The 18,179-nt window shown below is 36.4% G+C and overlaps 1 protein-coding gene across 1 annotated transcript; it reads left to right on the top strand.

The window, feature by feature from the left end:
- The first annotated feature begins 789 nt into the window (after positions 1–789).
- LOC121383472 (ubiquitin-like domain-containing CTD phosphatase 1) lies at positions 790–17,843 on the top strand. Its single transcript, XM_041513541.1, has 9 exons — positions 790–972; positions 3,685–3,776; positions 5,169–5,254; positions 6,498–6,613; positions 7,016–7,114; positions 8,104–8,240; positions 9,753–9,866; positions 14,403–14,530; positions 16,994–17,843. Exons 1-9 carry the CDS (start codon positions 813–815, stop codon positions 17,076–17,078), a joined length of 1,017 nt encoding a protein of 338 aa, XP_041369475.1. The 5' UTR covers positions 790–812; the 3' UTR covers positions 17,079–17,843.
- Positions 17,844–18,179: the final 336 nt, after the last annotated feature.

Genomic DNA, 18,179 nt, shown 5'->3' with positions numbered 1-18,179 from the left:
GGCACACCAAAGTAGTAGTCGTCCACTTTTAATAATGCGTAAAAAATGTATGGACAATAAAATGAAATAGAAGGAAGGAAATGTTTTATTTAACGATGCACTCAACACATTTTATTTATGGCGTCAGACATATGGTTAAGGGTCACACATATACTGAGAGAGGAAACCCAATGTTACACCAGTTGTGGAGCATTGGCTGGACCAAGAAATAGCCCAATGGGTCCACTGACGGTGATTGATCCTAGACCGACCGCGCATCAAGCGAACGCTTTACCTTTGGGCTACAAATCGCTCCCTAAAATGGAATAGGGTCGAGTTGACCAACAGTGGAGCGAGTTGACCAAACAGTTTGGTGGCGAGTTGACCTCTAGCTGGGGAGAGTTGGTTTTGGCACTTTAAAAATGATATTAAGTTTAGCATCAAAGTAGGCCTATGTTAATAATTCAAACCTAGCTGCTGTTCTGTTAAGTAAGAAAAAAAAATCGCTATGAGCGCTACAGGTTCCACCCCAACAAACACATGCCCTTTACCTCCCCCCCCCCCCCCCCCCGCACACGCACCTGGTTAGCTAAATCGTGGACATTTTTAAAAATCTATTTTAATTAATTTTCAAATATCACAACGCAAAATAGATAAAATAGACAGTATCAAATAAATTATGAGTACAATTTTAAAATCCCTACGCCAATGGATGTGAATTGTTTTTACCGTGAGGAAAACATCTAGCCGGTCCACGTGTAAAATGACTCAACATAGAAAATTTGTACGGCTTCGTACCAATACTAGCAATAGATACCGTCAAGCCGATAAACATGTCCGAAGTGGGAGATTTGATTGTAAAGTTTCAGAAAAATGAACACAAAATAACAGGACTTCTAGATGTTGATACAGTGGCAGACTTGAAAAATGCCATATACAAAGCAACTAGCGTTTTACCAGAGAGGCAGAAGCTTCTTGGTTTTAAAATTAAAGGTGAAAGAACGTGTTAAAGCAGAGAGGGTTTGTTTAGCTTATTTCAACATATTTTCACCATATTCCTCTTTCCATACACCTGCACATTTATTATGTAATTCGCATTATCATCATATGAAGTTTAAAATGACAGTCTTTGTTTAATGGCACCTCTGGACATTTTAAACTCTATTGTTGATGTTTAATATGTCAATTATTTGACACTTAAAAATGCTTCTACCATATATTATGTGACATGTCACATAGGCTACACTTGGGCTACTGATTAACAGCAAGATATCTTTTATACACGTTTTCATTGGCAGGACAGTGCATACCACAGCTTAATATGCTAGTCATACAAGACTGGTTGGGATAAGTATTAAGAGAAAACCTGATGGGTCTACTGTAGTTCTTCAAGATTATAATCTCGAATGCAAGTGCTTATATTCAAGGTTATGGTTAATCTTGATGAACTAGGATCTACTGATGACGAGAGGTTTACCACTGAACTACTTGTACATCCTATTAAAACAAAGTTAAAAGTTTGTTTTGTTTAACAACACCACTAGAGCACATTGATTTATTAATCATTGGCTATTGGATGTCAAACATTTGGTGATTCGGATTCGTCGTCGGAGGAAATGCGCTACATTTTTCCGAGAGAAATGAAACCTGCTGCTACTATATACAACACTGCTTTAGATGTACAGGGATGCTTTTTTCAACTTTTCACCCAATTTCAGCACTATGGTTTATTAGTCCCCTACCGGTCCAACCAGACGGGACTGTAGGTTTCATTTCTGTCCTGTCCGTCTGTCCGTCTGTTCCACATAGCTTTTCGGATCTTTTTTTAGAATGCCTTGAGATATTGAGATATTTAGCTGATGTTTTGTATATAGCTTTATTATGTGCTGTTACTGATCAAGTTTAACTTTCCTGGTGATTGAGGGATGCAGATGATTCGTCCTCTGGACTAAAAATTCATCCACTATTGAACTTGAGACGATTCGTCCACAACTAAAAATTGTTCATGGACAATCCGTCCACTATAATTTTTGTAGTTAAATTTAGAACTTCCTCCATGGGTGCAGTCTCTGTGTATTTCCCTGCACCCACCTGGCATCCTCTTCCTCTGCCGCTAATAAAGCTGGTCTGACCTACGGCACTAACGACCACCGGTAACTAGTAGGGGTGCATAGTAGGTGGTTACAATTAAGTGCCTCTTAACAATGCCAGAAGTAACTACTGAACACTCCCCAAAGTGGTCAGACTAAGCCCACAGCTAAAAGCTGATGGGGAATGGCAGGTGTGTGACACAGATAGAGCTACAAGAGACAAGCACCTATCGTAGTTGGAGAGACAAGGACTGGGATGTGGAGGTGGACAGTGAAAGAAGTTGAAAGATAGGAAGAATTGCCAGATTGGGAAGAAATGAGATCGAATTCAAAAAGTAGAGAAAGGAAAGAGGGCAGTGGGATAAAAATTTTTTTTAAAACTTGGCTGGAACTTGGTAGCAAAATGGAGATAATATCATTGTTTATTGGTTGGTTGGTTGGCATTTTTGACATATGGTCTCACTACACAGATCACTTCCGGGTAAGAATTCATTCATCACGGTCCACTATAGTTCCTAATTGTGATACATGTTATGGTTCACATATTCACTTCTAGGAAATGGTGAAGAATTAAAACAATATGTATGTTTAATGGTAAGCCTTCTGGCTGTATTTTAACCATGTTATTTTGTAATATTGTGCATCGACCTTTTGGGACATGGGTATATAGCGCAAGTGACAGCCGGAGTGAATCGGTTAATGAACCACCTGTTCGGACTGGTACTACAGCCAGATGCGGTCATATAGCAAAAAACTGAGACGGAAATGTTCTCAATTTGTGAGTGAAAATAAATGCTTATATAATGTATGTTTGCAATGGTGTATGTTGTTAGTGCCAACAAGAACCCGTTCTTTTGGCAGTCTTCACTTGAAGTTGGGCAGTTTAACATGGGTTTCAATGGCAGATGACATCTGTGTAGTGAGACCTAAATGACGAAATTTTGGTTTAGTTACTAGCTTTGTTTTCTAAATAGTATGTCAGAATTATAGGTGTAATTAAAGAGCAATTTGAATAACAATATATATATATATATATATATGAATAAAGTACTAGGCCTTAATGGACACAGACAGACAATAACAAGCTGATAGTGCCACTCACATTTAGTTCGTTTCATATGCTATAGTAGTTTACCACAAAACAAAAATAACTGACCATTTCAATAGCTAAGAAATATCATTTTAGATTTATTGGTCTAAATGTTGTAATCGAGCGGACGAATTGTCCGAGGTGGGTGGACGAATTGTACAGTGGACGAAACGTTTTGAGGACGAACCGTCTGGAAAGCGTGATTGACACACTTTTGACCCCAAAATTTAGGAAATACGAAACATTGTTGAATTCGGTAGGGGACATGTATTGCTTTAGCAGTACTCTCAGATGCTTGTTTTACATGAAATTATATATATGATATGTCATTAAAACTGTGATATATTATACATGCACTATTGTGTTTGTTTTTATTTATTTTGTGAACTTTGATGCCAAATATAAATGTGACTGATATTTTATTTTAAGGCACCAGTTGTTACATGTGATATTTTTATGTTGTAATGGTTATGCTGTTGTTATTTTGGTTTTTGACTATGAACTTTGTTTTCTGTCGGTCCCAAGGTAACCAGTTGACGGATGATCTGATTTTGTCATCTCTAAAGCTGAAACCAAATTCCAAGATTATGCTGATTGGTTCAACAGAAGATGAACTGGTACTTGTATTTATTGTCTATATTGCCCTAATTTGACAAAGTACCAGTAATGGCAGAATTTATCATTTTGAAATATTAAAGGGACAGTCCTGAGTTTACAACCATCATAAAATGTTTTCGACTAATAGAGCCTTTTCGATGACGTAACATACAAATTAAATACATTTTCTTATTTAAAATATCAGTGTCTGTATTTACAAGGTGTGTGTTGTTGTCCTAATGCTTGTAGTAGCCCAAACCAGATTTTACCTCCCAATAATTTCGTATATATCACAAATTAAAGTAAAAACTGAGTGCTACAAACATTATTATATGACCATAAACACATTCCATATACAGACACTGGTATTCTAAACAAGAAAATGTATTTAGTATGAAATAGTATTTGCCAACAAGCTAGGCTCTGTTATTGTAAACATCTTCAATGGCTGCAACTTCAGCACAGTCTCTTTAAAGAAAAAATAAATCTGTTTGCCTTCCTTGTGTGTATATATTTCCTCATATACTAATAAACTGATAATTTCCAGCTGTTTTGCACTCAAAAACACTTGCTAACTGAAATATTGATCCTTTTATGATGGATAATGAATACATGTAAATTAGGAAATATTAAAGCTTAGATGTGAAAAGAGGTTTAAGTTGTGTCACCAAATGAATATACAGTGAAGCCCCTCAAAAACCAGACCCTCAGTAAAGTGTAATTCCCTCAGTAAACTGTAATTCCCTCAGTAAACTGTAATTCCCTCGGTAAACTGTAATTCCCTCAAACCCAGATTTGTTTCATGTTTTATTTTTTTAAACAGCAGTACAGAACAGAACCTGTCTAAACTGGATACATTTACAACCAGACATTTTACTTGGTCCTGTGGGTGTCTGGTTTAGAGGAGTTTTTCTGTAATTGTAGTGGTGTTGTCTGTAGAATGATAAATGAAACCTTCTTCTTCATCTCTTTAGCAGCAAGTGGTCTTTTCTCTCTACATTTTACAGACAGCATATTTATTCATTTCAACTTATTTTCATGCTTATATCCAATTAAGGTTCAAGCATGCTGTCCATTGCACACACGTCAGCTATCTGGGCTGTCTATCCAAAACTGGGTTAGCTGTTAGTGAGAGAAAAGAGGGTGTCTTACACCTACTCATTAAGTCGTTAAAACTCGCTCTGGGTGGGAGCTGGTACCGGGCTGCGAACTCATTACCTACCAGTCTTATGTCCGATGGCTTAACCATGACACTACTGAGGCTGGTGGAGACAGCATAGCACACACCATGACTTTAGTATCACAGCCATAGTATGCTGGTAGGAAAGAGAATGGTTTAACAATGGTATTTGAATAGTCTTATATATGAAAATATTGTTTTACCCATGCTGTTATTGTTTTACTTCTTGCAGGCTAAAGTAGCAGAGCCTCCGTCAGATATTCCTGAAGTTATCAATGACTTTGACATTGAAGAAGAGGAAATTGCTATTGAAAGCAGGTGTGTGTGTGTGTGTGTGTGTGAATATGTGTGAATATGTGTGTGTATGTGAAGTGTGGTGTGTGTTCACGTGTGGTGTGTTTGCATGTGTTTATGGTTGTATGTGTGGTGTATGTGAAGTGTGGTGTGTTTGCATGTGTTTATGGTTGTATGTGTGGTGTGTGTGTGTTCATGTGGTATGTTCATATGTGGTGTGTTTGCATGTGTTTATGGTTGTATGTGTGGTGTGTGTGTGTTCATGTGGTATGTTCATATGTGGTGTGTTTGCATGTGTTTATGGTTGTATGTGTGGTGTGTGTGTGTTCATGTGGTATGTTCATATGTGGTGTGTTTATGGTTGTATGTGTGTGGTGTGTGTTCATGTGGTATGTTCATATGTGGTGTGTTTGCATGTGTTTATGGTTGTACATATATATGTGGTGTGTGTGTTCATGTGTGGTGTGTGTTCACGTGTGCCCGTTTGTGTTAAATACTTCTCAAGACCATCCTTAAAAAGTGTTTATGTATAAAAATTGTCTTGATTTGTGAAACATGTCTCTACTGAAATGAATGTTGGATATACATAAATAAGAAGAAAGAAAGAAATGTTTTATTTAACGACGCACTCAACATATTTTATTTACGGTTATATGGCGTCAGACATATGGTTAAGGACCACACAGATTTTGAGAGGAAACCCGCTGTCACCACTTCATGGGCTATTCTTTCCAATTAGCAGCAAGGGATCTTTTATTTGCGCTTCCCACAGGCAGGATAGCACAAACCATGGCCTTTGTTGAACCAGTTATGGATCACTGGTCGGTGCAAGTGGTTTACACCTACTCATTGAGCCTTGCGGAGCACTCACTCAAGGTTTGGAGTCGGTATCTGGATTAAAAATCCCATGCCTCTACTGGGATCCAAACCCAGTACCTACCAGCCTGTAGACCGATGGCCTAACCACGACGCCACCGAGGCCGGTATACATAAATAAAGTTAAAATGAAATGCCACACCACTTGTGTGTCATTCATTCATTCATTTACCTTACACTGACACCCAATTCTTTTGTGCTGGGGGGTTGTTAAATTCATTCATTCATTCATTCATTCATTCATTCATTCATTCATTCATTCATTCATTCATTCAATTTTTGTGTGAAATTTGTATATTGATTTTCTTTCCAGTAGTGTCAGTTGTGGATGGTTACTGTTGTGATATAGTATACACTGGTGTTGTACAATGTATATATGGTCATGTTTCAGAGAGGAGTTTCTGAGCAAGGTGGAAAGACGTGTGAAGGAGTACAAGATAAAAATCCTGAATGACCCTCGACCTGGAAAGAAATTGCTGGTGTTGGACATAGATTACACTCTGTTTGGTAAAACTGTTTTCTATAAAACTAGCTTTACATAGATCAAGTTGTGTATTAGCCATTCATATTTTCTTCTTTTAATTTTTTTTATTGTAATTTTCGTATTTTAAATAAAATTTGCTTTCATATAAAAGTATAATTAGATGGGTGTATAATATTTTAAAACTTGTTTATTAAACATTAATCTAATACAAGCAAACATTAGGTTTGAATTATAATTATTAATTAACCATGTTAAAAACGAACAAGTTAAAAGACTGACTAGAAGAATTAAGAAACAGCAAAATTTATTAAATTTATTTGCCACAATAATGACTACACTAAATTTAGTAGCGTTTGTAGTACTAATAAAATGCAGCTGTATTATTATTTTGTTTTACTAACAGTTGACATCTTGGATTGTTTCAGACCACCGATCTGTTGCTGAAAATGTAGTTGAGTTGATGCGTCCCTATCTGCATGAGTTCCTTGCATCAGCGTATGCCGATTATGACATTGTTATTTGGTGTAGGTATTTTCACACCCTGTTATATACTGATTTTATGTATATCATGACCTACAAGATGTGCTATTATATTAACTGAATCACAAACAATTTTCATTTCCATTCTCTCACTGACATATTTCTTTCTCTTAGTTCTGCCATTTCTGGTTGAAAACCTTTGTTTCTTTCAGTCACCATTTTTCTTCCATCTGTAAAAAAAAGAAGTAATTTGGGTCACATCTGCATTGAAGAGTATCACCAACAATCCATCACAAATTTGTTTTGCATCTTGTGAAAGTAAGGGGTGGGACGTAGCCCAGTGGTACAGCGCTCGCTTGATGCGTGGTCAGTCTAGAATTGATTCCCATTGGGCCCATTGGGCTATTTTTCGTTCCATCCAGTGCACCATGACTGGTATATCTAAGGCTGTGGTATGTGCTATCCTATCTGTGGGATGGTGCATATAAAAGATCCCTTGCTGATAATCAAAAAGAATAGCACATGAAGTGGCGACAGTGGGTTTCCTCTCTCACTATCTGTATGGTCCTTAACCATATGTCTGACACCATATAACTGTACATACAATGTGCTGAGTGCGTCATAACAGCAAGACAATAACTCGTCTTGGGCCAGCGTGGACAATGGGCAACAACATAGAACTCCACATAGTCTTGATAACGAGGAATGGTTTTCCTAATGCCACACAAGATACTTTCTATGAATAGCCTATGAAATAAGCACTCTTTGTATAGACCTTTTCGCTTGACAAAGGTTTTAATGTAAGACTGAAGGAGTTGAGAGAAAGAACAATGAATGCTGTACCATTTAACTGAGAGGGCACTATGTACATTATTTCTTTTTATTTTAACAAAAGAACATGATTGATTATTTTATCTATATATATATATATATATATATTTTTTTTTTTTTCACTATGGTTACTGGTTTTTATTTTTGTGGGGAGTTTTTGTTTTCACAAAATGTTTGATTATTGTCATATTTTTCTTGGTAGCGGCAACTGGAATGAAATGGATTGAGACAAAGATGAAAGGTCTTGGCGTGGAAGGCAACCCCAACTACAAAATCAGTTTCTATCTCGACAGTGATGCTATGATTAGTGTACATACACCAAAATACGGAGTTATTGAGGTATGATTAGTGTACATACAGAGCTATTGAGGTATGATTAGTATACATATACCAAAATACAGAGTTATTGAGGTATCATCAGTGTACATACAGAGTTATTGAGGTATCATTAGTGTACATACACCACAATATTGAATTATTGATGTGTGATTAGAGTAAATACATCAACATATGGAGTCATTGAGGTATAATTAATACATCTTTGAACTTTTATAACCGGTAGTGTATGTATTAATCCAAAATACGGAGTAACTGAGGTATGATTAGTGTACATACACCAAAATGTGGAGTCAGTTGGGTATGTTTTGTTTACATATGCTAAAATGTGTCATTGAGACATGATTAATGTTCATATACCAAAAAATGGTGTCATAGAGGTGTGGTTAGTGTACATCCACAAAAATACAGTTAGTGTACATCAAAATATGGAGTCATCGGGGTATGATTAGTCTACATTAAAATATGGATTCAATGAGTTAGGGTTAGTGTACATCAAAATATGGATTCACTGAGTTAGGGTACACATCAAAATGTGCAATCATTGAGGTATGGTTAATGTACATACACCAAAATATCATATTATTGAAGAACGGTTTAGGCACAGCCAACCAAAATATGGAACTGTTGATAGTAATTAGTGTGCATGCGAAAACACAGTGTCATTTGTGTACATTTAGTGTATATACACCAAAATGGAGTTATTTATAACTGGTGTATATACAAAAATATATTGGCATTGGGGTATTGTATGAGAAGCTCACATATCATTCATTGAAGTATATCATTTCTTGGTTTGCATTTATAGATTTCATTTTTTTAGTTTCTGTCTATATTAATTGATGCCTAGCAATTGGTATATCACTATCTTCTGTCCTATGAGGAAAAGTGCACTCAGAATTATTAACAGTTTGACACCCAACAGCTGACACTTCATTAAAACAAGTTAATGTGCGCTAGTGGTATCATTAAACAAAGCAAAGTACATCAGTTGGGAGGGGGATATCCTATGTAAATACCACAATGGCAGTATTGCTGTATTTGCTCTTTAAAACAAGTTAATGTGCGCTAGTGGTATCATTAAACAAAGCAAAGTACATCAGTTGGGATGGGGATATCCTATGTAAACATCACAATGGCAGTATTGCTGTATTTGCTCTTTAAAACAAGTTAATGTGCGCTAGTGGTATCATTAAACAAAGCAAAGTACATCAGTTGGGATGGGGATATCCTATGTAAACATCACAATGGCAGTATTGCTGTATTTGCTCTTTAAAACAAGTTAATGTGCGCTAGTGGTATCATTAAACAAAGCAAAGTACATCAGTTGGGATGGGGATATCCTATGTAAATATCACAATGGCAGTATTGCTGTATTTGCTCTTTAAAACAAGTTAATGTGCGCTAGTGGTATCATTAAACAAAGCAAAGTACATCAGTTGGGATGGGGATATCCTATGTAAATATCACAATGGCAGTATTGCTGTATTTGCTCTTTGGTTTATTTGTTTTCAGGTGAAGCCACTAGGTGTGATTTGGGGAAAGTTCAACCAGTGGTCAGCGAAAAACACAATCATGTTTGACGATATACGTAGGAACTTCATTATGAACCCACAGTCAGGTCTCAAGGTACTACTATCTTTATGCTGGTTACTGATTCAAAGCTACTCAGTACGTCTGTACGTCCGTCTGTTAACTTTTTCTTGTCCGGAACATATCTTGCATACAGATGCAAACAGGACTATAAAATCTCACATGTAGAATCAACTTGGGATGGCAGTGTGTCGCATAGTATTTCTAGGTCACTGTGACCTACTTTTTATAGTCTACTGTACATGACAGTAAATCCTTGTCCGGAACATATCTTGCATACAGGACCATCAAACCTCACATGTAGGAACAGCTTGGGATGGCAATGTGTCGCATACTATTACTAGGTCACTGGCCTACTTTTCACGGTCTACTGCACATAACAGTAAATCCTTGTGCAGACCATATCTTGCATACAGATGCATACAGGACCATCAAACCTCACATGTAGGAACAGCTTGGGATGGTGGTGTGTCACATAGAATTACTAGGTCACTGTGGTACAAATAAATCAAATAATTTATGTATATTCTGAACATCGTATGGTTTTCCATCAAACTCCTGATGGGCGTATCATGTACCTCACCGGTACTCTTGTTTCATATTTTTATTGGAAACTTCATTACAAATCTACAAACAGTTAAGTTTGCTAGGTTGCCTAACTGTTTTACATTAAGCATTTAATGTAATAGTTGATTGTGAAAGATGGTGAAGTATATTATTACCCACCTGGTGAACATTTGGGTGTGTCGTAAAAGTTTTGTACTCATTTCGGTAAGTGATGTCATCTTCACTGGTCTTAGCTGTGTACATTTGCATGTCTCGTCGAGTGTGTTTTAAGTAATTGTTAAATTTTATGTTATCTAATATCTGGGTTATGAATAAAATAACACACTCATTTTTGCTTGATAACAATTTTAGGAAACTCGTGAACTTCCCATGGTATCTGATTGAATGAAAGTGAGGTCAGATACCATGGGAAGTTCATGCGTTTCATAAAAATTTATATCAAGTGAAAATGAGTAGTATTCTTCAGAGTATGACAAATATTTTGAAAAGTCACTAGCCACAGGGCTAGTGGGTTTGTGAAAACCACTAGCCCACCAAGATAAAGCACTAGCCCAAATTCCTGATCAATTATAACTGGATTTTTATATAATTTTTGTAACATTACACATTTACGAGTATAACAGTAAAATAAAACAAACACTTAAATCATGTTGTAACTTTCAGTTTTTTGTCGTGTCGTACGTTTTGTCTTTTGTCAAGTGTGATCCATCGTCATTGTCCTGTTTTTTGTTTTTTCCCCCCCCCCCCCCCCCCCCGGGGAAAATTAATTGAGCAAACTCTTGGTTGGTATCTAAAAACACTATCAAAATAATTAAATTTAAATGAGGGTACGACAGTGTCGCCAGGAACGGTGATGCCAAATACAGGGCATTATCCCGTGTCAGACCGATATCAAAAGAATATAACGGCGACATCTAATCCGTTTAGGTATTATCTTGTATCGGCAGCTATGACGTTTTATCCAAACCGCTACACGTAATAGGCCAAGCCGAGTCATTGCATATGCGGTTACCATTAAAGTAAATTGTTTTCCTGATTGCCGATAACCACATGTTAGCGAAGTGTTAAATTAAAAAACAATAGGTAAATAAAACAAACACTGAAATTCAAAGCATGGCTGGGGTTTACTTGATTGAGATTAACCTGTCGTCGCGATTGATGATTTCCAAGTTCTTAGCCTAAAACGTGCGAGATTAACGACCACGTGACGTGTCTAACCAATCAAAACACGCATGTCATTAGACTTTATTTCCTGTGCCAGAAACTTGAAAGGGAAAGGTAAACAATGCATGCTGTAACTGTGACGATGTAGAGATAGCATGTTACTGCAGTTTGCAGACCTAGCTCAAGTGGATTATTATTATATACTCATTGCGTTGTTGATATTATTCGATGACAAACGTCACAATCAAATTTATTAAACGAAATTTCAGCCGAGAGAAAAAGAATGAAAGAAAACAAAAAACCCACGATCGAGCGATGACGAGGGGGGAAACCACTAGCCCGCAGGGGCTAGTGGTTTTGCGTTTCTCACTAGCCCGAACTTAAAAACCACTAGCCACGGGCGTCGGGCTAGCGGATTTGTCGAACTCTGTATTCTATATATTTATTGCTTGTCTGTTCTGGATCTGACAATTTAGGAAAGCCAGGGCTTCTAGAATTTTTATAAAAATCCACTAGCCACGGGATCAATGATTTAAAAAATGTACTAGCCATGATTAAAAATTCACTAGCCCTACTTTTAAGTAAATACAATTTTACTAATAGCAATAATCAAATATGTCACCTAAAGAGAGAGAGATAGAGCTTAAAACCCCCTTAGATTGGGGGGGGGGGGGGGGGGCGAAGAGAGGATATTCATATTTACAAAATAGACTTAAACGTAGCATTTGACAATACAAAATTCACTAGCCGTTGGGCATGGTGATAGTAGTTATTTACTAACCCAACAGTGAATATCACAAGCCATGGGAGTGGGGCTACCATAATCTAGAAGCCCTGAAAGCATAATTTTACCTAAGTACATCTGGCCTGAACAAAATCTCCAGTGCAAGTCGGAACATCCTGCTCAGGAATCACGTCTGACCCGTAACTAGATATGGGCATGTTAACAAAATGTGAGTGTGACCTGTTTATCCGTTGTAAATTCAACCATTTAACACTGGAGTCACTGAACTATTAGTTGGCCTGGTGTCTAACCTTGTCGCTGCTTACCTGTTATAAACCCAACTTTAATCCTTACGAGGATACTAAACTGTTAGAATTGGCTTGTTATCTGAACGTGGTGTCGATTTATTCACTGACTTTGACATCCAGTATCTAATATATGTTTTATATTTTTCATTCATTCATTCACTTACTCATTAACTTACTCACTTCATTCACTTACTCACTTCATTCACTTACTCACTTCATTCACTTACTCATTGACTTACTCACTTCATTCACTTACTCATTCACTTACTCACTTCATTCACTTACTCATTCACTTACTCACTTCATTCACTTACTCATTTCATTCACTTCATTCACTTACTCACTTCATTCACTTACTCACTTCATTCACTTACTCATTCACTTACTCACTTCACTCACTTCATTCACTCGGGGGTGAGGACATAGCCCAGTGGTAAAGTGCTCACTTGATGTGTGGTTGATCATTGGACTATTACTCATTCCAAATGCCATGGTATGTGCTATCCTATCTGTGGGAGGGTGCATATAAAAGAATCCTTACTACTAAGACTGTAAAAATTACCAAATGGTTGACATCCAATAGCTGATGATGGCCTCAGATTACAGTTATCTTCCCATTTGGTTGTCCAAAATCCGGAAATTTGACCGCGCAAGTAGTCTGCTGTTTGACTGTGATTATTTCATGGCAGACAGCTATGAAGTGGCAACTGTTTGACTGAAGTGACAGGGGAGAGCATGTAGTTTGTAAACATGTGTAACTTGTTGACATTGAAGACTTGTTTGTGGTAATTCCGGCCCATGCAAAAGTAGTGCTTTTTGTGTAAAATGGGTGTACTCCGGCCTGGTTTAGAGGGTGTGTTTGTTTAAACCAATATGCTGGGAGAAAGAGCTGGACAATATAAGTTGTAGAAGCATCACGAGGGGTATATGGCTTTTTATGTACCCTCTGTGTGTTCTTTTACCCCGAGCCGAAGGCGAGGGGGTAAAAGAGCACACAGAGGGTACATAAAAAGCCATATACCCCGAGAGATGCTTCTACAACGAATTTATCTTGCCGACATGTTAAACCATATAGCCAAATAATCAAAATAACGCCAGACAATAATTGTTAACAATTTATTAACGTAATTAGGTGGCCAAGTTCAACATTGCAGCTTTTAAAAGTATTGAAATAATGTATTTTATAGTAAAAATTAAATTAATTATGTATACTTGATCAATGTTATTTATAATCTAATTATTGCTTTAGCATTAACTGGGGTGGCTGGAAACTGTTGGAAATTACAGACGTGGTATAAGAGAATTTGGCTCCGCCCACAGGTGTATAAGGGATTTGTCCAACGGCAAACAACCAATGAGATTAAAGAATTTTACATGAAGGCGAGATAACAGGGGTTGTCCTTTTCAGGGTATGTGTCCCCCAGGCAGGCAAAGGTACATACAAAAATCCACGGGCCTGCTGATATTAATAAAAATGTTATAGCCACTAAGGCTATATAGAAACATATAGCAAAATTAATTGTGGTCTGAGGCCTGATTAATAAATCAGTGTTCTCTAGTGATGTCGTTACACAAAACAAACCTTTTTAACATCCAGTATCTAATATATGTTTTATACTAGGTATCACTCACTCACTTATTCATTTTAAAGGTTGTTTATCTGCTGTAAATGCATCCATGTAAATAAGTACACTTCAACCTCTACTGAATTGTTAATTAGCCAGATATCTAAGCAGGTGACTTTTCCTTAGTGTAGATACTGAACTATTAGTTCATCAAGTAACTAATCATATTGCTTTTCTGTTGTAGATCCGACCATTTAAGAAAGCACACTTTAACCGCAATACGGACACGGAATTGTTAGAGTTGGCCAAGTATCTGACGGATATTGCTGAGTTAGATGACTTCACAGTGCTTTGCCACAAAAAGTGGGAAAGGTAGGTTCAGATTTTTAATCTAGACAAAACAACAAAACGATCATATGTGAATTGTTACTACAGCACATTCGAACAAGGTGTGTGGAGGAGGTAAATAATAATCATGAATTTTACATTGAAATTATTTGCTTTTCTGTTTTTGTTCTGATTTTTTTGTTTTTTTTAACTACACCAAACCTGTTTATATAAGTGAGATAATTTACAGAAATTCTTTTTTAAAGTAATTTTATATAATATATATTTTTGAAATTGTTTTTAATTTTGATATTGGAAATTAAAAATACAATACCAGGGTTTCACAAAACGCAGGAATCCTGCGTATTTGATGCAATATTTACCTCAGATACTCCTAAATAAAATCTGTGCGTCATGGTTGGCGCAAAATATTTCCAATGTCAATCGATTTTACATTAAACTTTTTTTTTTTAAATACATAAAAACCTAACGATTACGAAGTTCAAAGCGAAAATAGCCGGGCGGTTTAACTGGTTCCCAACCATATCAGTACGTTCAATGTAACTTAAGTGTAAAAACCAGTGGCTGATATAGCATGCCAGTCCCTTTGTCTAAATTTAGATCATCGTGACAATGTCGAATGTGCGGTCTGTATTCGAATATCAACCGCAAGTTTTCAGTTCACTCTATATGTATAGTTTTTTTGTTTGATTGTTGTTTTTTTCCCTGCTGTCAGTCGCTTTTACATTAAATTTTTTTTTTTTTTTAAACTTAAAAACCTAAGGACTACGAAGTTTCAGAATAAATATCGGTTTAACTGGAATAATCATATAGCTGAGTATGACTGTTGTAGTGTAACAGTGTGGCTGTTGTAGTGTACCAGTCCCTGTCTAAATTTAGATAATCGCAAAAATGTCGAATGCACAGTCTGTTTACGGATATCTAATAATAGTTAACCAACCGCAAGTTTTTAGTTCCCCCCTCACACACACACAAACTTTTTGCCACCTTCCTATGCCATTGTTATTGCACAGATAAAGCTGTGTTACAAAACAGGTTAGCATGTAGCAATGGGTGACTAAAAGCCAAAGGGTATGTAAAAAAGAGAGAGAAAAAAAAGCACTAAATTATTTACAAGAAAAAATATATACATGTATATATATATGATACAGATAGAATAGTGAATATAATATATACATGTAATATAAACAAGACATTTATTCAGTTAATTATGTGGTTTAAGAAATATATCATAGATGACTCCCATTTTTTAATGCACGACTCCCAAAATAAAATCCAGTTAGTAAGTTAGCAAATAGCAGTAAGGAATTGTTTATATACTTTTCCACATACCATGGTCATATATCAGTCATGGGGAACTGATTGGAATGAATCTTAGACAAGCACTCTACCACTGAGCGACATCCTCTCACTAAACAAGGACCTGTCCTCAGTTTGCAGCCATTGTAACATGTTTCCATCTAACAGCCTTTTTGGCGACTAAAATTACCTACTAAATACAGTTTCTTGTTTAGAATACCAGTGTCTGTATATGCAATGTGTTTGCGGTCGTGTGCTAAAGTTTATATCAATGATTGTTCTTTTTTTTCCCCCTTAATATATATATATTTTGTGTACATACAAAATTATTGGAAGATAACCAACATTACAGTGACAACAAGTACTTTGTTTATACAGGGGGCGAGACGTAGCCCAGTGGTAAGGCGCTTGCTCAATGCACAGTCGGTGTGGGTTCGATCCCCATCGGTGGGCCCATTGGGCTATTTCTCGTTCCAGCCAGTGCACCGCGACTGGTATATCAAAGGCCATGGTATGTACTACCCTGTCTGTGGGATGGTACATATAAAAGATTCCTTACTGCTAATCGAAAAGAGTAGCCCATGAAGTGGCGACAGCGGGTTTCCTCTCACAATATCTATGTGATCCTTAACTATATATCTGATGCCATATAACTGTGAATAAAATGTGTTGAGTGCATCATTAAATAAAACATTTCTTTCTTTCTTTGTTTATGCATAAATTTTTATTTTAAACAGGAATATGTCTTTAACATGTAATTTTAGTCGTCAAAAAGTATATGTTAGTCATAAACATTACAATGGGAGCAATTCTGGACATTCCCTTTAATCATAATCATATCACTTTAATATTTATAGGATATTAAACAAGCTTCCATTTCGTACCATGTTTATGTCCCGAGTGAAATACTTTTCAGTTATCGCGAGCTTTAATGAGTGACAATGAAAATGTTTTCACGAGGGACATAAACATGATACAAAATGATAGCGAGTTTAATAGCCTATTTATTACCCATAATCGTTCCTTTAAGGTTGTAGTGCACCAATTGATGACGTCACTGTGACGTCAAAAGTGTTACGTCCCACTTGGCATTTTAGTGGGACGTATCACTTTGATATGTACCAATATATTTTTTAACCATATGGGTAATAATCACTCTTATTATTTATGTTTGGTTGTCTTTTACAGGTACAACAAGCACAAACACTCTAAACCTAGCAGAAGCAATGTGGATAAGAGTACTGGTGAAAAGTCATCTGAAGATAAGACATGAAACCTGATTGGTTGCTACTCCTGTACTGTTGTAGCTGATTGGTTGTCACACATTAAGGCGGCATAGAATATGTTGAGTTTCAGCCACTAACGTCTTTCATAGATGTGTAAATGTTAAGCTCACCCTACACCCACCTATAACGAGAACATAAACATCAAGGGCCTAATTCAGTAAATTCTTGTAACTTTACGATTTCGCAGTGCAATGCGAAATGACTTGCCAGAACAATGTGATGTTACTTAAGAGAGCCTAAGAGAGCTTTGTTAAAAAGGTCCCAGCTTTTTGAGACTAGCCTAGAAATCAGCTCTGTGAAATCCATTATTTTCATGGACTTAAGTTCGCATGGTTTTACTAAAATACACAATTCTTTAGGTACTCAGATTCGGGGATTGAAAAAATAGTATAATAAATTTGTATTGTATGTATACGTAAATTATAATTTCTTAAATTTGTTGACTGCACTAGTCCACGAAGTACAAAAAGATTAGACCCCCATGAATAAAAGTGATTTCACAGTATGTTGGATTATCAAGGATTATAAAAACTCTGGATTTGTTTTAGAATTCCAGATTTTAGTGCTATCCATGCACTGATCCTGGCAATATTCTTTGATGAAAAGCTAATAACTCCCAAATTTTCAAGAGCCTGCTTTGGAATTTTGCTTCATAGTTATTTTCATCTCTGCATGTTATATATATATATATATATATATATATATATATATATATATAGGGAATAACTGGTTGCTGTCTTAAGGTATCGGCTTTATCCTGCGAAGGTTAGGATGGCGACTGCATTCGACATTCGACCTGAGCAGGATAAAGTCGATATCTTAAGACAGTAACCATTTATTTCTTTTATCCTGCATTCTTACAGGAATAGTCGGAAAATCATTATTTAGTCCATTTTTGTGTGTGCAAATCGAGTATTGTCAACCTAGTAAGGCCTTTGCCATATGACATTATACAAGTACATGACATCATTCTTAGTTAGACACTAGCTACATTCTGTCACATTCAAAAAGTGTTTCTAAACTCTAATTCATAAATAAATATACAAGTTTTGTATTGTTCTCACAAAACTAAAAGTTATTTGTATTTA

Source organism: Gigantopelta aegis, chromosome 10 (genome assembly GCF_016097555.1).
Source record: "Gigantopelta aegis isolate Gae_Host chromosome 10, Gae_host_genome, whole genome shotgun sequence".
Taxonomy (NCBI): domain Eukaryota; kingdom Metazoa; phylum Mollusca; class Gastropoda; order Neomphalida; family Peltospiridae; genus Gigantopelta; species Gigantopelta aegis.
The sequence above is the reverse complement of the archived record's forward strand: the minus strand, read 5'-3'. Positions and strand labels throughout refer to the sequence as shown.

Bases quoted from the DNA above. Each gene is read 5' to 3' on its own strand.
- LOC121383472 (XM_041513541.1), top strand. From the start codon at position 813: ATGTCCGAAGTGGGAGATTTGATTGTAAAGTTTCAGAAAAATGAACAC. The intron at 5,255-6,497 runs GTGTGTGTGTGT...GTCATGTTTCAG, and splicing joins GAAATTGCTATTGAAAGCAG to AGAGGAGTTTCTGAGCAAGG. The intron at 8,241-9,752 runs GTATGATTAGTG...ATTTGTTTTCAG, and splicing joins CAAAATACGGAGTTATTGAG to GTGAAGCCACTAGGTGTGAT.